The sequence below is a fragment of the Vigna radiata genome, chromosome 2 (assembly GCF_000741045.1).
Source record: "Vigna radiata var. radiata cultivar VC1973A chromosome 2, Vradiata_ver6, whole genome shotgun sequence".
Classification (NCBI taxonomy): Eukaryota; Viridiplantae; Streptophyta; class Magnoliopsida; order Fabales; family Fabaceae; genus Vigna; species Vigna radiata.
Window position 1 is genome coordinate 16,031,441 of NC_028352.1, and position 26,933 is coordinate 16,058,373.

At 34.7% G+C, this 26,933-nt stretch overlaps 1 protein-coding gene across 1 annotated transcript; it reads left to right on the forward strand.

The window, feature by feature from the left end:
* Positions 1-12,226: 12,226 nt before the first annotated feature.
* Positions 12,227-26,165, forward strand: LOC106756543 (choline transporter protein 1). The gene is made up of 10 exons (XM_014639014.2): positions 12,227-12,560; positions 12,916-13,274; positions 13,469-13,614; positions 14,086-14,269; positions 14,957-15,030; positions 15,117-15,230; positions 22,563-22,919; positions 23,357-23,617; positions 24,996-25,223; positions 25,782-26,165. Exons 1-10 carry the CDS (start codon positions 12,376-12,378, stop codon positions 25,971-25,973), a joined length of 2,100 nt encoding a protein of 699 aa, XP_014494500.1. The 5' UTR covers positions 12,227-12,375; the 3' UTR covers positions 25,974-26,165.
* The last annotated feature ends 768 nt before the right edge of the window (positions 26,166-26,933 follow it).

Consider the following 26,933-nt stretch of genomic DNA (forward strand, 5'->3'; position numbering starts at 1 on the left):
GGAAAAGGATTTTTACCTGATCCATGTGAGATGGCTTCTTAATTTTGTTGTCTCTATTATTTTTGTGAAGTTATTCTTCTAGAATAATGTGGCTACATGAATATGTACCCCTACCTCAATTATAATGATGGTTAAAATTTCATCTAGGTCCTTGAAATATTATGCATATAGTACTTTTAAACAATGCTAAAAGAAATATTATGATTATTGAGTTGTGAAACTTTTTCAAATGTAGAAAACAAGGTTATATTGATTAGGCACGACATTATGGTTTAAGAGCAAATACAACAGATCCTAAAGAGGTTACTCTTAAAGGTCTTCTTGCAAGGCTTTATGTTGAACTTGGACACTATCAAAAAGTTGTTGTTACATATGAGCAAGTACATCAACTCGGATATGAGATGTTGATCCATTGAAAGCTGCAGCTAAGGTTAGTCTTTGAGATACCATGGACATGGATTTAATTTTGTCAATAATCATTTGCCATTTGTTTTTTTGTTGACGATTATTTCCTATGGAAATCACAGTTTGCCTTGTCATGTTTTATTAATGCATTTACCGCATCTGCTTGTATGTCATATTGACTGTATCTATATACTGTAACTAACATCTTTGAAATGGTAAGCAGATGTGTATAAAATGTCATGTACGATGATGTCCTATAACCTCACGTCTCTTAAAGACTATTGCAACCATATGCACAAAAATCAAAATTTGTAAGACATAGTAAGATGTTATGAACAATGTATGATTTAGTTTATTATGAGATAGAAAAGGGACATACAGTTATAACTGTCTGTGGGTAGGTTTTGTTGTCTCAAACTTTTATCAAGTTTGTGTAAGTAGTTATCTTTAACTGTTTTTTTAGGAAGTTTTGTAAAGGGAAGGCCAGGGAGTGTCTGGTCCTCTCAAAAGATCAGGGCTAGTATAACAATTTAGATTATTGTGCTTGTTTCATTGTTAATAAAGCTGTTTAGTTTTTCTGGGTGAATATCCAAGAACCTGTCTTGGAAGTCTTTACAGTTGAAAATAAATTGGGGTACCTATCATTGGTATCAGAGCCACTTTCCTAGGGTTGTAGTGGTTGTGCGGCATGGTCAATACGAGAATGGAAGCAAGATTGGATGGATTAGAGCGCATAGTGCAAGAATAGGAACATGAAAATCAGAGAAGGTTCCAAAGATTGGAGGAAATGCTTACGAGGTTGTTAGGGTTGATGGAACGTTTCACATCCTCTGATAAAAAAAACAACAAATAGTGCTTCTGTTACTAAGAAAGGTAGTAATGAATGAGGGATTGAAAGTGGATATTCAGGAATGATTGGGGGGAAAACGGAGGAAGCTAGATATTCCTACTTTTGAAGGAGAAGATGCTTATGGCTGGACTAACCGGTTGGAGAGATATTTCTGGTTCAAAGAAGTCAATAAGGAGGAAAAAATTAGGGCTATTATGATGTCTTTGGAAGGAAAAGCCCTTAATTGGTTCTAGTGATGGGAGACTTGCTATCTGAATCCCACATGGGAGACTTTCAAAGAGGTAGTTATTCAACAGTTCCAACCAACAATGCTTCAAAATCCTTTTGAAGTCTTGATATGGCTTAGAAAAATTGGACAAGTGGGAGAGTATATTGAAAAATTTGAGCAATATGTGGGATTCATGAAAGGTATAAGGCAGGATTATTTGACTGACATTTTTCTAAATGGATTGAAGGATGAAATACAGGCAGAGGTTAAGTTGTATGAGCCCAAAAGCCTTGCTGAGTTAATGATGAAGGCTCAAATGGTGGAGGAAAAGGTTAGAGTCACCATCAAGGGGGACTCTCTCACTGTGCAACTTCAAAGTAACACCTACAAATGATAACAGTTGATTTTATCGTTATCTGTGATGCAAATTTGATACTAAATCAACTCTCTTTGTCTTTGAAGCTTGCTCAAACTCTTGTTTTTAGTTGAATTTTGTGAATAAGTTAGTCGAGGTTATACTTAATGATTTTTATCACTAATTCCCTCAATTTTATAGGTTATTGGTATGTTTTGGAAGAGGAGTCACTACAGTAAACGCGCTTATTACCGAGGGGTATTTACCGACAGCCTATGGTCCTTCGATAAAGATTTAAGTAAAAAAATTGGTTTCCTTCCCCCAATTTCAGAAATCCCCTACCCTCGTCTCTCTCGCACTTGCCATCAAAAGTTGCTTAGGTTCTTGGGAGTGCCAATTTGCTTGCCATAAGTCGTTCTCGTGTAATGGTTCTAGTTGATGGTGAGGTGTGTTCGGTGGTGGCTAATGGTCTGCAGTTTGGGCCAGTAGGCTTTATGACGTTTGTGACAGGGTGGTGGCTCGTGGAGGTTGGCTATAGGACGACGTAGGGTTGGTGGTCTGCAGAGTGTGGCATCGTCAAGCATTTAACTGTTGAGGTTAGTTTATTCCCCTTATCTTTCTGATGAGTTTAATAATCGGAACTGTAAATTGAGTTGCCCATAATCTTTTAGATGTGCAATTTTGGTTCATTCGTTAACTTAACGTCTAATATTTCATTGAAAAGCTTGCATGATGGTAGGGTTGTAGTGGATGTGCAATAAAGTGATATGTCTGCATCTATATTAAATTTTTTATGTTAAGTGAGTGGGTAGATCAAAACTGTTAAGTCACTGGGTAGATCAAATTCAAGAAATGACAATAGTAGGGAGATTCAGTTGTCAATTTCTGGCTATCACGCTGTGATTTCTGATAGGCGGGTGGAGTGGCCTGCTATCAAACTGTACATTTTGGATGTCTGATCGGCTTATAGTAGGAGTGGTAGCCCAACAAATCATAGGAAGAAGTGGGTTTTGCAGCCATTGGACTATTTGGGCTTTTGATTGTGTGCTCTTTGCACAATAGTTTGATGGAGGACTTGTTTAATGGCAGAAGTGTTTTGGGAGGTGGAGCTTAAGACGGTGGTAGATCCTATGTTGCCTCCGACCCAGCCACAACCCTCCCCGTCACCCGTCGTCCCTCAGCAGCCCACATCAGTCTCGCTCACACCAGTCCAGCCATCTACAGAGGATCAGTAGGATGATGAAGATCATTCTTATGACTATGTAGTATTTTAGTTTTATTTTGTTATTGATCATAGGTTTTAGAACGTACTGATGTTAGTACATTTGAATTTTAGTACATTTGAATTTTAGTACATCATGATTTTGGTACATTATCTTTGCTCAGAAATAGATGATATTGTTTTATGTTTCATATTTCATATTGAACTTTACAGATCATGTTATATGCCTTTTTTCATCAATGATATTATTGGATGATTTTGAGATGCACAATATGTAGGTCTGTCTATGGTTTGAAACTTGTATGCAGGTCTGTCTGTGTTGTGAACCTTGTTATGCAAGTATTTGTGGTTGGATAACAAATACAAATATGACTTTGTTTTTTTCCGACTGTTACCGAAGGCTTTACCGAAGGCTTTTGCCCCTCGGTAATTATTGAAGGCTTTGCCCTTCGGAAATTACCGGAGGCTTCAGCCCCTCGGTAATTACCGACGGCTTATGCCCTGCTTATGCCCTTCGGTAATTACCGAGGGGCACAAGCCGTCGGTAAGTGTTAGCGACAAGCAAATTACCGAGGGCTTTCTAACCGTCGATAAGTCGTCGGTAATGCCATAGTACCGACGGTTTCTGGCTGTTTCCGAGGGATATTGACCGTCGGTAAAACCCTTCTTTACTGTTCAGGGGCATCAGAATAGAAGGGTGTAAAAGGCTCAAGGACGCCTGGTTGCCCTCTTCAGGGGCCCTTAGTGCTAGTTATCACCCAACCACGCCTAGTTGCCCTTCTTTAGGGCGTTGAGCACCAGTTACACTGCAACACGCCTGGTTGGTTACTTAAGGGGCGTTGAGTGTCACTCTTCGCACAAGCTCGCCCGGTTGCCCCAACCAGGGCGCTGAGTGCTGGCGACGTGGGCCTATGTGGTACAAAAAACCTATTATTCATTAGGGTGGATATCTTTTGGCGGCTGAAGCACAAAAACCCTATTTTCGACCCTTTGGAGACGGATTGGGCATGCGAGAGCATTCCCTTTCTCTTTCTAGGGTTTCCATCTCATTTACATTCTTTCATTATAAGCCAAGGTTCTCCATGACAATGGAGAGCTAAATTCATTTGTTGTTGGGGAAAGATGTAACCTATGAATTTCATGTATTTGAACATGTTTTGATTATCTTATACTTCTTTCATTGAATGTTAGTGATTTTCTCCTATTCATAATACTTGTTATGTTTTGGCCATTCATAACTTGATGATTGGATTTCTTTGTTATTGGGAAATACTTAGGAACCATGATCTGGAGGAATTCACCTAAAAGAAATATTATCTAGGGATAGAGATAGGATGTTTGGTTGTCTTAAGCTTCTTTTCTTAATACAGAATTGGTTATTAGGGATTCAAGGGATTGAGGTCTAATAATCAAGGCTAGGCTTTTTACGCCAAAGGATTGGGTTCTAAGTAATTTCGTAAGTGACATTAACATTCAAATGAAGAAGACGAGTTCTAATATGCATGAAAGTGAAGTAGGTGAAATCTAACCCCAACAACATCATCATTTCATATCATCTCAATATTATTCATTCATTCTTATTTTAGCCTCAATAGATCAATTTACATTCAAATATTATGTTTACTTTTATTGCATTTAAATTTCATTCAAAGGAATCGTTCTTCAATTTAAATTATTTAAGGTATTATTAAACTATTTAGTGTCACGAGTCTCTTGGGAAACGATACTTGGTCTTACCAATTTATATTACTTGATACAATTCGGTACACTTGCCGAACCCTTAACAATAGACAATTTCCACCTACTCGTAGTTACTCCAAGGAAGGGGGAAATTTAGTGAGTTTTACCAACTTCAACAAAGGAAGTGGAGAGAGCAGCGGTTGTGTGAACACCATCAATAGTTCTCTTATTGGGACTCAACAAGGAGAGGCACCATTAAGAAAATTGTCCCAAGAAGAATTGCAAGATAAGATAAAAATGGGCTTATGCTTCAGGTGTGATGAAAAGTTTGGGTCTAATCATACTTGCAAAAATAACAAGCTCCATATGCTAATTCACGTAAAGGATTTTTTAAGTTAGTAAGTGTACCAAGTTTTTTGTTACAAAAAGGTCCTATTAAAAAAACAACTTTAAATCCTTTTAATAATTTTAAAATTTAATTTAAAATAAAAAAACATAAAAGATAGTTATTTATAATCCTGATTGATCTACATGTACGAGAAGTTATTAGCTTTTATTATATTTTTTTTAAAAGATAATTGTTTTTTAAAATAAAAAATAAAATAAAAAGTAATAACTACTCATACATGTGGACCAATCAAAATGATAAATAACTACCTTTTATTTTTTTATTTTAAATTAAATTTTAAATATATATTTAAATAACTATTATATATATATATATATATATATGAGTTTGTTAATTTACATAAGAAGTTTTTTTAGTTGGTAAATTTTAACAAAGTGTACCAAGTTTTAAGTTACAAAATGGTCCCTATTACAAAAAAATCAACTTTAAATCCAAGTATATTTTAATAATTTTAAAATTTAATTTCAAATAAAAAAATTAAAGGTAATTATTTATCATCTGATTGGTTCACGTGTGTATGAGAAGTTATTACATTTTATTATATATTTTTTAAAAGATAGTTGTTTTTTAAAATAAAAAATAAAATAAAAGGTACTATTTTTTAAAATAAAAAATAAAATGAAAGGTAATAACTACTTATAATCAATCAGAATGATAAATAATTACCTTTTATTTTTTTATTTTAAATTAAATTTTAAAATTATTAAAATACCCTTTGATTTAAAGTTTGATTTTTTTGTAATGAAGATTTTTTTAACCTAAAACTTGATACACTTTGTTAAAATCTATCAACTAAAAATACCTTTTAGGTAAATCAGCAAACCCCATATATATATATATATATATATATATATATATATATATATATATATATATATATATATATATATATATATATATATATATATATANCAAACCCCATATATATATATATATATATATATATATATATATATATATATATATATATATATATATATATATATATATATATATATATATATATTTTGAGTTTTTATTTCTATCATTAAATTGACGACGTGATTGTTAACATATATCATTATTGATTTTAGGTTTAATAATTCAGGAAGTTCTTATTTTTGTGTGGAATCTCAATTTCGTTCCTTTCTTTTTCGTTTTCTCAATTAGGTCCCAAAATTCAAAAAATTGCATCAATTAGATCCTTTCCGTTAAGTTGGGGTTGACGGCGTTAAATGTGTGTGTGACGTGAAGGCTGTAGTCAGTTTCTTATATCCATGTGGCTGACTGAGTTAAATTGGAACAAAAGCTCGTTTATTAAATTGGAAAAAAAGCAACGTTTATTAAATTGGAACAAAAGTAGCGTTTATTACAGAAATTGGAATGGGGAGTTTACTTTTTCAAATTAGGGATTGAGAGTGGAAGAAATTTGTTCTACTGCATAAACAGTTCCAAAATCAAGATAAAACCCACTAAAGCTTGTAGAGTCTTAGCAAGCCAATCTGAAGTTCAATAAATGGATCAAAAATTACAAATTATCCTAATTAAAAAAAAATGCAATAAACAAAAATTGAGGTTGGGAACTTACAAGCTATGAAAGGGGAAAAAGTTCTGAAGCTCAAAATGTTGATAAAGTCGTTTTCCCTGCAATATGTGAATAGTGTTATAAAGTGTGAGTTGTTAATCGCGTGAAGAAGAAAGTGTGAGTGTGCACCTGAAGATGATAGCAAGAAAGGCGAATGCGGAAGCGGCGATAGAATGTTGTTGAAGGGGGACTGGACGTAGGCTCGGGATAGCCGAACCAGTATAGAATGTTTGTGTTGCTCTTTCTTTACTCTTTCTCTCTTGTTGATTCATCATTTTTATTTATTGATTTCAAGAAAGTCAAATAACTCATAAAGATTTTGAAAATATCATTAAAAAGGCATTTCTTTTCTTACTATATATATATATATATATATATATATATATATATATATATATATATATATGATGAATCATTATTTTCTACTATTCACTTAATTTTCTGCACCAAATTTAATTATTGAATTGTGTTTAACTATATATTATTTTCTCAATTTTTCTATTTGCGATTAAGCTTGTGTCTGGTGTACAATTTTTCATGCTTCCCTTAATTTCTGGGTTTTGTTTAGGTTGTAGGCTCTTACTATACTCTTGGATAGGAGTTGATTGATATTGTATGGTTTAAAAGCCTTTCTTTTCTCTACTTAGAAAGATGACTATGAGGTTTGAGAGTGTTGAGATTGTTGACAAGGGAAGCACTGGTTTAGCCAAACCTTAATCTCACAGTGTTCTGGTTTTTTATGATGACAACACATTATTAATAACACATGTACTGATATGTGTTACATGTTCAAATCTTTATTGTGTATGATATCTCGAAGAACATGTTTATGTTGATTTTCATATATGTATGCATATTCATTGATTTTCTACATGATATATCATTTGTGATTGCGTAACATATGTTTCAGAAAATAAAACCACATGCACTTAGTTGAACTTTTATTGTGTGGCAAAACTACAAGTTTTAAGTCGACTTCATTATGAAGTAAGTCGATCAAAACTCGTGACTTTGCACAAATTTTCAAAAACTGTGCCGTGAGTAATTTTGCAATGAAAAGATTTTCAAAACTGATTTGAAGTGTTATAGTCGACTGCATGCGTAGGGAATTCGACTTAGTTAGTTATGTTTTGAAATTCTTTTAATGCTGGTGAACTATAACAACTATATTTTGATTATGTGTTCAAGCATTAAATGCAAGTCAACTAAATTAAATGCGTAATCAATTTGGTTGGTTTGACTGCTACTAATTGTTTTAACTGTTATAATTGTCTGGTGACAGTTGGCTACATTAGTGGCAAAGACGACTACAGGAGCATTTGTTTCATAGAAAACTATAAATAGACGTGATTCTGTAATTCACAAAGACTTTGGCTATTCTAACAATTTCATTTTGTTACTTTAGATTGTGATCTCTGTGAAAACGCTCCAAGAACTCATCAAGAAGACGAAGGAGATCTTTCTTTGAAGAGTTTCTTAAGGACGAAGTAATTTGTGCTTATTGTTTGATCAAAATCTTCATTGCTGGTGTTCATCATATTGATTAAGACTTTTGTCAATCTATTGAAGATTGTACTGCCCTACGGGGATTACAAGAAGAGAACTTGTGGAAGTTCTGGACACTTTGAGGATTGTTCAAAGTGGGTTGAAGATTGCAGAAGATGGGATATCTTGCTACAAATATTTGTGTTGCTGCTTATACTTTTAGTTAGAGGGTTAGAGAAATTGCCTATACTTTTGACGTGAAGGTCTCTATAGAAATCTTGTGTAAAAACATTGACTAATATAGTGCATTGGCTTCCTGGTTAAGGAAGGACACTGGATGTAGGCATTGAGGTCGAACCAGTATAAAAACTGTTTGATTTTCTCTATCCCTGAATTCTTTACTTTCAATTGACTTTACTTTCTGCAAAGTCAACTTTACTTTTCCGCTGCACTTATTTATCTTTTTCCTTAGGTTTCAAGAAAACTTTGAAAGGTTTATACTTTGCGAAAAAAATTTAAGAAAGACTCTGATTTTTGAACCTAACCAATTCACCCCCCCTCTCTTGGTGTTGAAACTAAGCCATTCTTTTTCCAACAGAGAGGTTGATTTAATTGTGACAAGAATACCTTGTGTGAGGATTTGAGCCACTTTATGTTCTTTCTTGTGTGTGTTATATATCTTGATTGCTTGCACATGTGCCTTGACTGATATGCATTTTTGGAAGTGATAAAGACATTTTTGTTCTTGAACCTCTAGCCAAATAAGCCTACCTTAATCTAGTCCTTTGGTAACCCCTTTAAGCCTATGTTTTTCCCTTTTCTTTGTTTTAAAGCTCATAAATTAGCCTTAAGAGAAAAACCATGATCACCTTAACCTTAGGGAATTTTGAAGCTTTGGAATTGTTTTGGGAACAAGTGTGGTCTAATTTGTTTGTGTGTGTTCATTGGATTCTTATGAATTGGCTAGTTGGTTTTCTTGGTTCATCTTATTGTTTTTTGTGTAAATATGTTATGTATCTTGCCTGTTGCTATTTGATTGAAAAAGGGGGGAGGAGAAAGGCAAGAAAATAAAAGAAAATGAATAATTGATTCAAGAAGAGGATTGAAATTAAAGGTTTTGGGTGTGCTTTTAGAAAAGTAGCAATAAGTTTCAACCTCATAGAATAAAGTGTCTGCTCTCGAGCGCTCAAGTGTTTATGATAACATGTGTTTTTACTAAACATGACATGTCAACTACAATTCACAAATTTAGAAAGATTCTAATTGATACTACTTAACTCAAGGTTTCCTATAGATCACTAGGACTTTCAATATCTTGCAATGTAAAAGGAATGGAATAGGATAGATAGATAAGAAAGAAAGCTAAAATGGATTAGAGAAAGCTAAAATGGATTAGAGAAATATGAAAAAGAAGGGAAGAATCTGAAACTCAGTGCAGGGTATATCTTTTAAGCTTTGGCCAAATTCTGTATCTCTCTGATTTCTTTCTTTGACACTTTTTTCGGGTCTTTCTTTTAATTCGTTTGTTATTTTTCTCATTGTTTCTCTTCTTCCAAGCCTTTTCTCTCTTTTTAGATCAACCAATATTTTTAAATCTCCTTTTCTTCTTAATTTCACCTCTGGCCTCACTCTTTTCTGCTCTCTAAGTTTCAGATCTCTCATTACCTCTCACAAGACTCTAGGGGTTGATGTATTTTGTTGGGGGGAGGCTTGTAATGGCTGCAAACACAAAGTATAGGCTAAGGCTCAAATAAAGGGTGCAATGGAAAGATATGTGGTTGGGTAGGCTTATTTGGCTATGACTAAAAAGAAAAAAAATGGCCTAGATCATTTCTAAAGTTCTACCAAGATCAAGCACACTAAGAAACAATGAATGCAAAGTTAGAATTATAGCTATACATGTATGTAATCACACTGAAAAGAAAAAATTTGGCCCAAAATCTCCTAAGGGATAAAATTTGTTAAAACTGGCTTACTACTCTCGATTATGCAATAACTGTTCACTTGAATTGAATTAAAATGCAAAAACTACTACTAGAACTCATCTACTTAAATCTAAAGCTAAAGACACTATTGACAATTCTAACTAGAAGAAATAAAGCTAAGATATTAAGTGATGCAAAGAATTAAGTAAAATGTGAAACAAAACTTAGAATTCCTAAAGATGCCTCAACAGAATTACCTAAACTCTATACAACCTAAACAAAGTTATCTATAACTAAAACCTAAACAACTCTTAATTAAAGGTCTATGAAAAGGAATTTAGAAATAGGATAAAGAAAAGAACTTAAACAAATAAACAAAAAGGAACCTAAACAAATCATAATAATGGGAACATGAATAATGAATGGAAAAGGACTAAAGCAATTCCTAATTAGAAGCTAAAACAAAACCTGAAAATGAAAAGAACCTAAAACAATTCCTATTTAAAGAGAACATGAACCTAAAACTAAAGCAGAACATGAACCTAACACCAGCCCTTATTACATAAGGAATGGACAATAAAGGATCTAAAGAACTAAAATAGAACATGAAAAGGGAAACAAAAATAGAGAAAAGAAAAAGAACCTAGTACAAGTTCTAATTACATATATGATGAAGAGAAAAAAGTCTAAAATATTCCTAGAAACAACCTAAACAAATCCTAAAACAAAAGAAACACAAAAAGAAAAAAATGGCTATCTACATCTCCTACGAGCTAGGTATTTACAAACTCAATCAGCCCTAAAATAAAAGGAAAACATTCTAAGAATTCTTTTTTACTCGTATTCCATTTTAGAAACACATATCTAAACATTTATTGATGGAGGTTGTTTTGAGGATGCTCCTTCAACATAAGATGATATTCTATGTGGGTTGACGAAGCTTCTTCAAATGGTGGATTCCATATGAACAATGGTAGTAGTGAAAGCAAATAGAGATGAAAAGATGAAGATGTTGGTGTTGTATGGTCTTGGTAGATGTCCTTCTAGGAGATTAGGCCAACCATGAAGGAAAAGGTATGAAGAAGTCTAAGGTGAGAACTCAAGAAGAGAAGCCTTGCAATTTTGGCAAAAGAACTTTACATTCAATCAAGTTCTAAGGATTACAAAAGGGTGTCTCTTCTTTTATAGGTGAAGGAGAAGGCTAGAGTACTGGAGTATTTAGGAGCCTCTCCATCATTTAATAAAGAGTTTCATCATTAAATGAGGAGCCTAAACATTAAATGTGAGGAGCCTTATGTTTTGTAACTAACTTAGTCAAAGCATTTAATGCAAAGACTCCTTGCAACTATCTCCTTCCAAAACCTATTTTTAACCCATTTTAGGTGCTACCTTCTAACTAAAGACCTAATGGTGCACCAACTCTCTCTTAAAACCACAAAGCCTTCTAAACAAAGCTAAAAAAAGTGTCTTGGTTAAATACAAGGCCTAAAAAATGAGCTATATTACATATTTACAAAAAAATATTTTAAAGATAAAGAAGAAGATCCTTTACAAGAATAGAATCCTTGAAGCTTCATCTTCTTTTTCCATCTTCTTTGACCATGACTCTTTATGAGAGGTCTAATGTCTTCTAAGACTTAAGGGAAAAAAAGAACATGCTTGAAAGTCCTTCTTCTTCTTCAAATCTCCTAGCCATAACTTAAATTAATATTTCCTTCATAGATCACTATTTAGTTTCTAAAACAAATTGCATCATTTATACCAGAGCCAAGACAAAAAAAAAATGAACTATATCCTCTCATTTTTGTTCTATTTTTCTAAAAGAAAAAAAGAATCTAATTCTTTAAACTAAATTTATTTACTTAAAAAGAAGAAATTAACTCTATTTTATTAAAAATCTATTTTATTTTTTTAGACTAGTCTATTCTATTTCTAAAAAATTAAAAGGTAAAGAAGACTTAAAAAGAAAAATTTTAAAAAGACAAAAAAAAAAAAACTAGATAGTTATCACCGAGCATGTCGAGTCTTGTCTTCCGAGAAGCCACAGAACATGCCCTTAAAATTAACACCTACTTTAGAACATCTGTCTCATAAACTTTACGTTATTATTATATTATATAATAAACCCAAATCTAAATACACTCTTATTCACACACCTTTTCACGCTCCCTAGCTTCTTTATGCTCCGCTGCCCTTCTTCCTTACTCTCCTCTCTCCCAATGCTAAATTGAATCAAAGTTTGCAACTTGGTAGAGGCACACATACTTGAAGAATGAGGGGTCCTTTAGGTGCAGTCATAGGTAGGTTCCCATCAAGTGACGGAGTTACCCAAATGGGTGGAATCATAAGACACAACAGGAAATGCAGGGACGTAACTGTTCTTGTGATCTTCATAGCTTTTTCAGTAGCAATGGTTGTCAACTCCAGCTTTGCTTTCAACCAAGGAAACCCACTAAGGTGAGTAATCTAAAGTTTCCAACTTTATCTGTGTTCTTGCTGTTTGGTGAAATTTGTAGAGAATACATTTTTGTTGCTTGTAGTCTATGCCTTTTTTTTTTAGGTTTTGATTACTTTACTCTATTAAGCATTTATAAAAAATAATGTCATTTTCTTGGTAAATGGTTTTTCTAATTTCTGTGCAAGGATGGTTAAGATTACATGAAATTCTGATTTTCAGATAACAGCTGGGTCAAGTCATTCCATTTTGATAACTGACGCATGCATATGTAGTAGCATTAAGCCCATTTCTATTGTTCTCCTTTTTTCTGTTATCACTATGTAACTTGTGATAACTGGCACTGTGATTTACCAGGCTTACTTATGGACTGGACTACAAAGGGAATTTGTGCGGGGACAAACATGCCCACCCTGGCCTCAGTGAATTGGAGCTCAGATATTGGCAAAATCCTAATCAGGTTTATGAGAGTGGACTGAAGGATAGCAAATTCAAACTGGGGGATGCCCGCAGTATATGCTTGTCTGAGTGCCCTATACCTTCCGAAGATTCCCTTAGTTGGGTGTGTGATTATCCAGAAGGAGATATTCGTCTTTCCATGACGGATTGGGCTAATAGGAACTATGATTATTTCGAGTTCCTTACACCCGAAATGAGAAATTCCTCCCTTCAACTTCAGGGTCCATGTTATCCTGTCATATTCCCTAGTGTAAATGGTGAGCAAACTATTCCATTTTTGGTTCATTAGTAAATGCATATTCCATTTTTCTCGCTTCTTCTTTTATATGCACCTTTTGTAATGTTTTTTGCGGCTTTTGGAGGGTGGTTTTGGTAAAGAAATGTCAATCTCCTATATATTGAATTTTTATTGTACCTGGTTCTTAATGCTTTTTTTTTTTTGTTTGTCTAGTTTACTGGAGTTGCCAATTTATTGCTCGAGCATCAAACACGTCTTTGAAGCATTGGCAACAGATGGGCGGTGTTAAAATCAATGAAGACATTGTTATTGATAAATCTATTCACAAGTCTATTAATTCTCGATCTGCTGTTTTAAAGGTTAACATTTTTCTGGTACTACTTTTTTGTTTATTTATTGGTAGCGATTATGATTTGTTCATAAGAAGTATAACCACTCAAAATCCATGTTCTATCTGTGTAGATATTATATTATTGGCATTTCTCCATTCTATTTCAAATGACAACCGCTTTATGTAGTTCATAAACTACAATATCATCTCCCAGTGCTTGTATTAGCCAGCTGGGCAATGCTTAGAAGGAAGCATCTGGGTTGGATTGAAACTGCTAATGGTTTTTTAGTGGTGGGGTAAAAATTATGATGCTTGTAGATATGCATTTTGTGTGAAATCTGTATAGCGTATCTATTTTCATCTCTTCTATTTTCTCAATTTTATTCTCCTACCGTGCCTCCCTACCAAATGTTGATATTCAGTATTTTGGATGTTGTGCCATTCAGTATTTTTTGTTATGTGCTTTGGAATTTTAATGTGACATGATCTATATTTGCAGAGGTACATGGCAGACATAGGAAAGGCATGGCCTGTGCTGATTGTTTGTGGAGGGATTTTGCCTCTTTTTCTGTCTGTGATTTGGCTGATGATGATTCGACATTTTGTTGCTGCAATGCCTTGGATAACAGTTGTTCTGTTTAATGTTCTAATAATATCTGTCACAATGTTCTACTACCTAAAAGGTCAGTAAGTAACTGTTTGGCTGTTTAAGGATTTTTATTTTTTTTTTAAATTTTATTTTAAATATGGGTGTTTTTATGAAATATCATTATATAAATGTTGAAATAGTACGAGTACTCTTTTTAGATTAATGTCTTTTTGTCCCTACTATATCCATTCTATTTCTTTAATGCTTGCTCTAGCGGCATAGCCTCTCTTAACTTTTGAGTTTGTTGTGCCAATATATCAACTATACTTTTTATATCCTATCAACAAGAAAATTCTTTGTTTGATTTTGTGAGGCAAGGGCAAAGCCATTGTTTGGCACTTGGTACAGATATTTTTAGTTCTATGACTTACAATAAACAAAGAATAGCTTCCCAGGCCAGAGATAGGCCAGACCGATTCTACACATGTTTTGGTAAAATACTTAGCTTTCAATGTACTACTTAAAAGCACATCAAATTATTGGGATGCATTTCTTATGAAATATATGAATATGGAGTATTGAAAGTGCTATATTCTGAGTTTTCTCGGAGATATGTTGACCAAAGAATTATTGATTAGATCTTATACTGTTCTCTCTTTAATCTTATATTTATTGGTGATTGCAGTTGCCACCTATTCTGATATTACTTTTTAGCCAAATAATATTTTATTGTTTCTTTAAATCTGTCAATGGTACTGAATTAGTTTTTCTTTATCATCAGCTGGATGGATTGGAAATGATGCTATTTCTCCCATCATTGGTGAACATGACCCTTACATTAGTGTATATGGGAGGGTAAGTAACATCCTGATTGAGTCTTCTTTGTCTTTCTACATTGATGAATTTTTGTTGTAGATTTGATGAAACTCTGTCACTTTTAGGAGCTGACTCATATAAGGGCTGTCACTATACTTATGACCTTTATCATGGTTGTTGCCTTTCTTACATCAATTGCTATTGTTCGACGCATCCTTATGGCAACATCTGTCCTCAAGGCAAGCATCACTTTATAATATAGAATTATTTAACTATGATTGAATTCTTTACTTTATTCACTGAATTTATATCCAATAGCACTTGTATGTAAATTTTATACCTTATGAAGTACCATACACTATGAATATTGTTACTGGCTATGGAGGAACTGTTTGGGTACATTTATAGACTTGTGCAGGGAAAATAAGAATTCAAAGATGGTGTTAATTTTGCTTATTTTGCATCTTGCAATGGTAATATTGACAGCTTTATCCAACTATGGATAGGTATTAAATATAGGTAGTAAGTAGTTATATTGGACAACTACTATATGTACCTATAGCATTAATTACCTAGATATAACATCTGTTGGAGCTTGGTGCCTGAACAACCTTGTCCTCAAGGTTAAAGTCTGGGAATTGGTCCTTCATGGTTGTTTCATCTTCCCCCGCCTTGGGTCCTACTTGTATCTCCATTGCCCTTCTTTCCAGCACCTTGAGGGCCAACAAACTAACCCACCCTCCTCGAGTTCCTCTGGTAGCTCTTTCTGTACTTGTGTTCCCACTGCTAGCTTGAGTTGGGATACACGAAAAACCAGATGAATACGTGCTCTTTCTGGAAGTTGTGGCTTGAATGCTACTGGTCCCACCTGTTTGATTACTTGGAAAGGGTCGTAATATCTTATTGATAATTTAGGGTGTAGTCTAGTAGGCATGGATGCTTGGCTATAGGGTCGAATCTTCAAATATACCCAATCCCCTATTTTAATCACCGATGGTCTACGCTTCCAGTTGGCAAATTTGACCACTTGTCCTTGGGCTCTTTCTAGATGATATCTTAATTGCCTTAGAGTTTCATCCCTTTGCTGTAACTCCTGAGCCACTATTTCAACTGTCGTTTCTCCCAGTACAAATTGAGCTAGGGATGGGCAAGCTCGTCCATAAACTACTTCAAATGGGGTGCACTTGGCAGACTCTTAATAACTAGTGTTATACAGTATTCTGCCCACGGAAGAACCAAGCTTCATCTTTTGGGCTTTTTTGAACTGAAACATCTCAAATATGTGGTTTCTTGGTCAAGGCCATTATGATCACATGGCATCCATGTACCTGTTGACAAAGTTGGTTAGTGGAAACAAGCAGATTTCCAGTTGTGTGCTCTGTTATGGCAATCAATGGAACCTAGACTTCTTATGTCTCTTAGAGTTTTCAAAACTTGTCACTCCTTTTGGAAAAATGCTCAAAGCATTTATGCCAATGATATTCAAAGTCTTTATGACACAACAAACAAGCTTGCATCTCTTAAAATGGCAAACCATGATGTGGTGTTTTTCATGACTGAAGCCCAATTTGTTGTCGAAGAACTAAGGATGTTTTTGGAAGTGGACTCATTAGAGGATATCAAGAAGAAAATAAACAAATATTACATGGTGTTGATCCTTCTTTCACTACATCCAGATTTTGATCATATCTGAGATCAACTTCTGACCAGTCATGAGGTCCCCTCCATGGAAACGTTGACCACTCGCCTTCTGCGTGTTTCGACACCTCAAACTCAGGAAGTTCATGAACTAGTGAAACCATCTATCATGGTTGCCACACGAGGAAGAGGAGGACGTGACACTAGAAGAGGAGGACGAGAAGGTCGGGGACGTCCTCAATGCACATACTGTAAAAGGATTGGTCACACTCAAGAGAATTGCTACTCGTTGCATCGTTTACCTTCCAAAACCACCAATATTTCGAAGACTGAAACTTCCAATTCTAAGTTCACCGAAGATGAATATCAAGAGTATCTATGGCTAAAGTCTAACCGCTTGGCATGGACATGGGTAATTGACTCAGGTCAAAATTCATGGAAAATTGACTCAGGTGCTTATGATCACATTTCTAGTAATATCTCTTTGTTCTTATCCATTTCCTCTCGCGAAAAATCTCATTTCATAACCCTTGTGAATGGATCTAAAACTTCCTCAAAAGGAGTCAATCATGTTTCCTTGTCTCCCTCCCTCAAACTAAACTCTGTTCTTTTTGTTCCTAATTGTCCTTTTAATTTAATTTTCCTAAGCTAGCTGACCAAAAAGTTTAATTGTTCAATAACCTTTAATCACAAATCTTTTGTTACAGGAACGTGGTTCGTGGCGACAAATTGGAGAAAGATATGAAGCTAGAGGATTATACCATTTTGGATCTCGTCCAAGGGTGTCCTGTGTTGTTGCTCCTAATCCTAGAGTGCTACATGATCGACTTGGCTATCCTCATTTGTCAAATTAAAAAAAATGTCTTGAACTTAGTGGCCTTCTAACCTTAGAATGTGAGTCATGTAAACTAGGAAAACATGTTAGATTTACCTTTCCTAAAGGGTCTTAATCAATATGTAATTCTTGTTTTTCAATCATCCATTCTGATATAAGGGGACCTAGTCATATCTCCTCCTTTGGTTTTAGATATATTGTTACCTTCATTAATGTATTCAAGATGTACTTGGGTTTATCTTATGAAAGATCATTCTAAATTGTTAGCCATCTTTACATCTTTTCTGAATGATATCAAGAAAAAATTTGGTAAGTAATCAAAATCTTAAGAAATGATAATACCAAAGAGTATTTCTCATCCTCCTTTTCTCCAATCTTAAGTTTCCATGGTATATTACATCAATCTATTTGTCCTCATACATCGCAGAAAATGGTATAGTAGAATGAAAAAATAGACTCGTAGTTGAAACTGTTCGTACCCTTTTGCTTGGTGCCCATATTCTTGTTCATCATTAGGGGATGTCATATTAACTGCATGTTATCTTATTAATAGGATGCCCTCCTCCTCTCTTGATAATAAAGTCTCTTTCTCCATTTTGTTTCCGAATGATCCTCTCTTCACACATTTCCCCGAGTTTATGGCTGTGTATGTTTTGTTCATGACATGTCTCCAAGACTAGACAAACTCTCTGCTCGCGCTCTAAAATGTGTCTTAGGCTATTCTTGACTCCAAAAAGGATATTGGTGTTACTCTCCCGAAACCAAGAAGTATTACATGTCTGCCAATGTCACATTCTGATAGGATGATGAAAGTGTATGTTAGGAGAAGGAAGAGTAAGTGAAGCGTTAGTCGTTATTAGTTGGCCTAACTGTCAGACAGTTAGGAAGGGGGGGACTTATTTCTGTATAAATAGATGTGTGTAAGAGAAGAATGCACTTTTGGCCTGTTAATAGTTTCTAAACAGGATTGGTTATCCTTGTTGGGGAAGGTTAAGCTTCCTTTGTACCTTCTATTCTTGTATTCTTTCTTGGAGTTCAATAAAACCAGAGGTTATCCATACCTTCTGATTTGCTTACGAGAGATTGTTTGGGTGAGAGATAAGGTTTCTTCAGCAGAAACCTATCACATTCTTTGAACAGACTCCTTACTTCTCTCCATCTGTTCATGATGTTTATATCCTTTAACAGGTCCTTCATATTCCAGAGGTTGAGTCCAATTGCTCCAATGTCTCTGTCAATCCAAGTCTTGATTAAAGTCCTCCTGCACCTATCTCTCCACATACTGATGTCATCCAACATAGGACCTCACTGGATAGTCCACCTCTTCACGATAATGGTAAACCCCTACTTCAGATTCTTCTCCCTTGTTACCTCATATCATGTCTCCAAGTGAAGCTGATTCAGGTTTGCCCATTGCTCTCAGAAAAGGTACTCATTCCACTGCAACCCACATCCCACATCCGACATCCCATTTATAATCTTCTTAGCTATCATAGATTGTTGCCTTCCTATTAATGTCTTTCATCCTCAGTATCTTCAGTGGTTATACCCAAAAATGTGAATGAAGCTCTTGCTCACCCTGGATGGCGACAAGCCATGGTTGTAGAAATGCACGCTATTGACTACAGTAATACTTGGGAGCTCGTACCACTTCTGTCAGGCAAAAAGGTGGTTGGTTGTCGATGAGTGTATGCAATTAAAGTCAGCTTTAATGGTTAAACTGATCGGCTCAAAGCCTGGTTAGTTGCAAAAGGTTACACTCAGGTTTATAATGTTGATTATTGTGACACTTTCTCTCCTGTAGCCAAGATGACTACTATTTGCCTCTTTTTTGCCGTGGCAGCAATTCGTTACTGGCCACTTCATCAATTGGATATCAAGAATGCCTTCCTCCATGGTGATCTTGTGGAAGAAGTTTATATGGAGTAACTGATATGGAACAACATGCCTAGATAGAAATAAGCCTAAGAACTAAACAAGAACAATTAAGAAATGGAATTAAAACACTAAAAAGGTAATAAAGAAAAGAGAGGAAACTTATGATTTGAAGACATGCCACTTCGAAGGATCCAAGATAAAAGCCAAGGAGGATCGTCACTTGTTCTTCACAAGATAAGACCCAAAATTAGACTAAGACAAAATTCTATCTCAAAGAAATACTGCAATTGAATGCAAAATACTCTTTATATTGAAATTTGAAGGTGTTCAAGCTGTTTGTACAAAGGAGACCTTAAGTTGCTTATATAGTACTAGGAGATAAAGAAACCTAAAGGATGTGTGACTTGGAGGTCTACAAATCTGGACAACAGCTCTCAAGGCTTTTTTAAGTCCCACATATCTTAATTATACAACCTCCTAAGGGTATATAAGCTACCTAACTAGTCTAAAGATCAAAACTAAAACTATACATGAGATAACTTGCACTATAAGCAACTAAGAGGAGAAGAGCTTATTTATTCTTGTTTCTTTTAAGTCCAAGCTATGTGAAGTCCCACATTGCTTACACCTTAAAGAAAAGAATATATAAACTTTTTTACAACCAAACTAAGAGAAAGAAACTACAAACTAGAATAGGTAAAATACAAGCCTAAGAAAAACCTATGCTATTCTTTTTATGCTTCTTGCCACTCTTTAAACTCTTCATTCTTGTCCTATCTATGATCATATGAAAAACCTCTTGGGTTTGTTGCTCAGGGGGAGTATGTTGAGATTGGTATCGCGCAACAGAACGGTTTAAAGAGCATGTACCGGTAAAAAACCAAAAGGGGAGGGGTGAATTGGTTCTTATAAAATTACGATTTTCTTTTAGGAATTTTATCAAACAGTTTAAATGCTATAGTTGTAGAGTCAAAGAAAATCAACACAAAAGATTTTATCCTGGTTGGAATCAAAAGATTCTACGTCCAGTCGTTAATCACTATAAATAGGGATTAACCTTTTCCACTAAAATGTTGTTTCAGATTACAAACAAATTTATAAAAGATTAAAAGACAGAGTACACCTTCCTTCTACACACGATGGAAGAACCTGCTCAATCAACTTGAAGAGAACCGTTTCGACTTTAGACACACTAAACACAAGCTTTTTCTATTCCCAAGACTTGATGATTTGAGAACTTCCTTAGAACTTTTCTGTATTCTCAAATGGGTTAGTTACTTATCTTAAAGGTTTAGGAAGGTGTATATATAGCCCAGGGATCAAAAACTAAAAAACCTGCTCCCAACTGCTAGTGATAATCGATTATCATAAGTGATAATCGATTATTTGCGGCCATTATGGGTTTTTCAAAAAAGTGATAATCGATTATATTGAGTGATAATTGATTATTTGCATGCTCTGGACAATATTAAACCAAGCAGTGATAATTGATTATCTGCTCTGATAATCGATTATTTGCGCGAGCAACTCTTCTAAATTGGCTCGTTATAATCGATTATCCACTTTGATAATCGATTATTGACGCACAAAATCACTAAATAAGAAAACTTCTAAGTACTTTTACAAATGCAAACTTAATCCTATACAATTGTTTCTACAAAATGCTTTTAACATTGATACAAGAGTCTTCAATTCTTCAGCTTTAACATCATCAAAACTTCAATATTTGCTTTAAGACACTAATGCTCCTCATTGGTACCAGAGTCTGGTATGGTATGCAAATTGCGTCGATTCTATATGGTCTCAAGCAATCACCAGGTGCTTGGTTTTGAAAACTTAGTTCCATTGTTCAAAAATTTGGGCTAAAATGTAGTGAAGCAAACCATTCGGTGTTATACTATCATTCATCTCTTGGGAAATGTGTTTACTTAATAGTATATATTGATGATATAGTCATTACAGAAAATGATGCCATTGGAATATCTCAACTGAAAGAGTACTAGTGTAGACATTTTCAAACCAAGGATCTTGGAAGTCTCAAATACTTCTTAGGCATTGAAGTTGCTTAGTCAAAAGATGGAGTTGTAATCTCCCAAAGGAAGTATGCTTTTAATATATTACAAGAAACAGGCATGATTGATTGTAGACGGGTAGACAGTCCCATGGACCCAAACCAGAAATTAAGGACAAAAGAAGGTAAATTATTCTCCGATCCTGAGAGGTATAGGAGGCTGGTTGGAAAACTGATTTATCTCACTATTACTAGGCCATATTTATCTTTTGCAGTTGGACTGGTTAGTCAGTTCATGTAGGCTCCATGTGTTGACCATTGGAATGCTATCATTCGCATTCGAAGGTATGTCAAAAAGGCTCCAGGGCAAAGGTTGTTATATGAAGATAAAAGAAGCATTCAAGTCTCTAGATATAGATTGGACAGGTTCGCCTATTGATAGATGATCTGCTACCGGATATTGTGTTTTCCTAGGAGGAAACATTATTTCATGGAAAAGTAAAAAATAAAATGTAGTAGCTCGATCAACAACTGAAGCCTAGGGCAATGGAGTCACTAACATGTGAACTTATATGGGTGAAGCAGTTCTTTCAAGAGCTTAACTTCTATGACATCTAGACGATGAAGATGTATTGCGATAATCAAGCTGCTCTCCACATTGTATCAAATCCAATGTTTCATGAAAGGACTGAACATATTGAAATTGATTGTCACTTTGTCCGTTAAAAGTTATGAACTAAAGAAATATGTACTGAGTTTGTTGGATCAAATGACCAACTCGCAGATGTGTTGACCAAGTCATCAAGGGGTCCTCGGATTGTGTTTATTTGTTTCAAACTTGATTCATACAATCGGTATGCTCCAACTTAAGAAGGAGTGTTAGAACAATTATATCTATGTATAATCATTAAGCCTAGGCAGGATGTAGTATGATATATCATTTTTTAGTTGTACCTAGTTCTTCACCCAGGGGGTCTAGTGCAGTCCCTTCTATTCCATGTACTCTTGAATTTCCACTATATATTGGGAGCGACCTTTTAAACCCTCTAGAAATATTTTACAGTTTCAATCTCAAGTATATGATGTGTAATGTTGTTACATCCTTTTGTCACAATGCGTAGGCTAGAAACCAGTAAGCCTGAAATTATAATGCTTAATTATTTCCTTTACAGAGTCAATCAATTTAATTGATTTTGTGCTTGTTCACAGGTTGCTGCAAAAGTAATAGGAGAAGTTCAAGCACTTATTATATTCCCACTCATACCATACAGTATACTTGTTGTGTTTTACATGTTCTGGATATCAGCTTCTCTTCATATACTCAGCTCTGGCCAGGTTGTTCAGAATAATTGCAACTCTAACTGCTGCACATATGATCTTATTGCAAAACGGGTAAACTGTGATCATTGTTGTGGTTATAGCATTCAATACACACCACATATTGGAGTTTCCATCCTTTTCCATCTATTTGGATGTTATTGGGCTACACAATTTTTCATAGCTTTCTCCTCGACAGTGATTGCTGGGTCTGTTGCCTCTTATTACTGGGCCCATGGTGAAACATCTGTAAGTTGTATTCCTCCTCCATAATGCATAATGAAATTTAGAGAATTCAGTGATTTTTTTCATGCAATCAATAGAACTATTTAATTATATAGAATGAATTGTAGTCTCGGCCTAGGTATGGCCACAATCAATTGTTTGAGTTCAGAATTGGTTCGTGATCAGTATAAGTTGTAGCGTGATGAATTATTCAAACATGACTCATTTTATCAAATAAAACAATATTATGGTGCAGGATTGTGTTTAACTAGTTGTATTAAATGTCTAGAATTCTAGGTGGATTCACAGCCTTGTGAAAGCCTAATTCAGACCTAACTTGCATATGTTTGTGGTTTCTTGGTTTATGTATATGAATGAGATCATCTATTAAGTATTTTGGTTTTCACATACAAAGTTCTTTTATCTATGCTGCTAAATATGATTCACATTTCACAATGCAGCCAGAAATTCCTTTTCTTTCTGTGTTATCCTCCATGACGCGGCTTATGCAATATAATCTTGGGTCTGTGGCTCTTGGCTCTTTGATTGTATCATTTGTAGAATCTATACGCTTTCTGCTTGAAGCTATTCGCCGCAAGCTAAAAGACTCAAGTGATGGGCACAACAGTTGCATAGGCAAGGCTGCATACCGATCTTCACAATGTTTTCTCAAGTGTATTGAATGGACCATCAAATCAGTAAATCGAAATGCTTACATCCTGGTAAATTTTGTTAATCTATGGTAAAGAAGATCTTTTATTCATTCATTGTGATGGCATTTGTTTTGTTATTGTGGTGCAATACATTAATTGAGAATGGGGATATAGTATTCTGGGAAATTAGGTTAAATGGAAATTGATATCTTTATTACAAAGAGATCATACAAGATATATACAGGAGACCTAAGCTATTTTAGGAAATATAATAACTATATTCTATTCTAGAATCCCTTGATTTATGGGATTGTCCCTATTTATTCAAATCTGTACCGATTACAATAAAATATATACTTGTAATGAAATACACAAATTTCCTAATTTATTCTTTCCTAAAATACAATTTGATTTCCCACAAGTATAGTAATGGAAAATTGATGAAGTTGATTCAAGGAGTGTTGCTTCAATCGGTGGAAGATTGATGGAAAAGAGGATTGAAAAAAGAAAAGTTGAGGAGGATGAGTGCTCTTGAGAGAGGTTCAACCAACACTCAAGGAAGAGGCTAGGAGAGCCGGATTTAGTAGACTATCCTAAAGAACTCAAGAACAAGTTTGAGATGCAATTTTGGCATGAATTCAATTCTCATTCCAAGATGATTTTACAAAGACAGGAGGTCGTCTATAGATGCTAGGTCCAGCTTTCTGAGAGGATAAGAGGGGGAAAATTCAAATTTGAATTCCCCCGTGTGATCCTAAAATTCCAGCACCATGAGTGAATCAAGTGACACTTGTCCGCTCATGTTTTCAACACTTGCATACATGTGCAAATTGTGTAAGCTAGGTGTGTCTCTCCATGCGTGACCAGCCTAGGATTTTTATTAAGCTTGAACGAGTTCAATTGAAACCCTAGCAAGACAAGCCTGTGTATTCCTACTCCATACAATTTATTACACGCTATGGTTGGCCCATGATGAGAGTAACTTGGGCCTACTGAGATCAGTTGAGGCCTTGCCTTCTTGTATCTTTCAAGCCATAGTTCTAATTGTTGATCCCTTGGCTTGGGATCTTCCATGAAAAATGCAAGTGGAAGCCGATTCACTTGTACTTGTTGTATTGTGATTGAAGTGTTCCTTAGAGACTGAATTTCATTTCCCTTCTTTGGTTGTTTTTTTGTAAGGTGTGCATCATAGAAAGCAAAACATGTTCTAGAGGTATTCTTGTAGGTTGCATGGAGAAAATGCTATTGTAGTTCTGTGAATGGTAAAACTGTCTTGCAAAAGTTATTTACCTTAGATTGTCTTATCTGCGGCTGCCTCATACATGTATCATTAAAATATTTCTAATCGACATCCTGATGCCTGCATATTGCTATAATTGGCAAAAGTTTCTACAGACTGTTACCTTTTTTTACTTGGCTTTCAAAAGTGTCTTTTTGGCACCTGCAGATTGCTATAACAGGCAAAAGTTTCTTTACTGCTTCTTCTATTGCGGCAGACCTGATAATGAATAATATTCTGAAGATTGGTCGTCTTAATGTGATCGGAGATGTCATTTTGTTCCTTGGAAAACTGTGTGTCAGCCTCTCATGTGCTTTGTTTGCGTTCCTCATGTTAGACACTCACAAATACAGATCTGCTCATAACAAGACCTCGTCTCCACTCTTTCCTGTTGTGGTATGTTTCTATGTTCTAGGGTCATTAATACGCAATTCAATAGTTACTAATAAAATTCTTCTTTATTCTTAACAGGGGAAAGTTTATCAAATTCTCTATTTACTATTACTAAACTTGATAGCTCACACACACACACAATTTGTCTACTTGCTGGATTGAGAACCGAAAACACAAAAACACAGTATGAGTGACTAGCTCCTGAATTCGACGTTGCAGATAAATTTCTCCATAAATCTTTTAAGAAAAGAAGATTGAATTAAGTTTTTCAATAATCTAAAATTTGTTTATTTATAAATTAGTTTATAGTTTCTTTTCATATTTACTCAACAAACTTATTTATCATTCATGCATAAGCTAATTTAGCTTATAGAAAAATTTATTGAATTTTTTATTTCTTATTTTCTTCTCGTATAAGTATCTATAGACAAGTTTATCCAAACTGACTAAATTCTATAAAGAGATCAAGAGCTGGGAAATATTTGCCAAAATAAAGTCTACCAGTTCACCATGAAATGTGAATTTTGAACAATTGTGTTAACCTTATACTGTGGAATGCAGGTTTGCTGGGCTCTTGGATACATTGTTGCAACCCTTTTCTTTGCAGTTGTGGAGATGTCAATCGATACCATAGTACTCTCATTCTGCCAGGATTCTGAAGAGCACCAAGGGACAGCCCAGTATGCGCCTCCCCTTCTCATTGAGACTCTCACTGACCAGAATGAAATGCAGAGACTCACCCAAGGACCCTAAAGAAACACTATGTCAATGTCTAATTTTGCAATTGCAGTTCTGTTCCATCACTTGTATATATTCTTAATTACAATGGTGGACTTAGATGGAATTGAATAGGTTGCTTTTGACAAATGGGTTATTATCCTTTCCCGATATAGTTATAATATTTTCTCTAGAGTGCATCATTTAATAAATTACGAAATTTTATAAGTCGTGGTGTGATGGTTCTTTAAAATGCAAAATCCCAATTCTTTTTAGTCTGGCTTATAATAGAATCAGATCAATTAGGATTTATTATTAATATAACTTTTAAGGTAATTATTGTGAAAATGTTTTTTATGATAATGTGGAGTGTTGAATGAATGCTTAGAAGGTAAAAGATTGAGTTTGGAGTCAGAGGAGATAGTTTCACGATTATCCAAGATATTTCACTTGGTGGAGTATAAATGACATTCATAATGTAAAGAGCGAGTGTCAGTTGAGATGATGCTTCATTTGGTGAAGTTGTTACTATTTATTATTTAGTACGTGTTTGTAAGAGTTTGAAGCTCGGTGATTAGTACTTGATCTCCTTCTTAAGCTAGGTGGTTCTAAACATGCAGAGAAGCTATGGTGTCTCATAGGAGAATTGATCTAAATAGTTCAATCATTTGATATGTCTCTTTTATAGTTTAAGTTGATTTTTAAAATACTTAAGTGACTCATGGTCACTATGAATGGTAAATTTCTTGAAAATAAGGTAATGTTTCTAAGTTTGAAGGATCCTTCAAGAGTGTATAACTCTATCATATTCTGGCATTGTTATAAGAGGCACCATGAAGATTTTTACTAAAGTAAGTAATTGGATGTTCTTTTTGCAACAAAATTGGACCAATGCTCACCTTTGAGACATTACATTCTAGTTCAAAAGTTTTGGAAAAATTTGACAAAGCTAGAATTAGTGTCTTGGTGAGTTTCTCTTTAAGGATATAAAAGGTT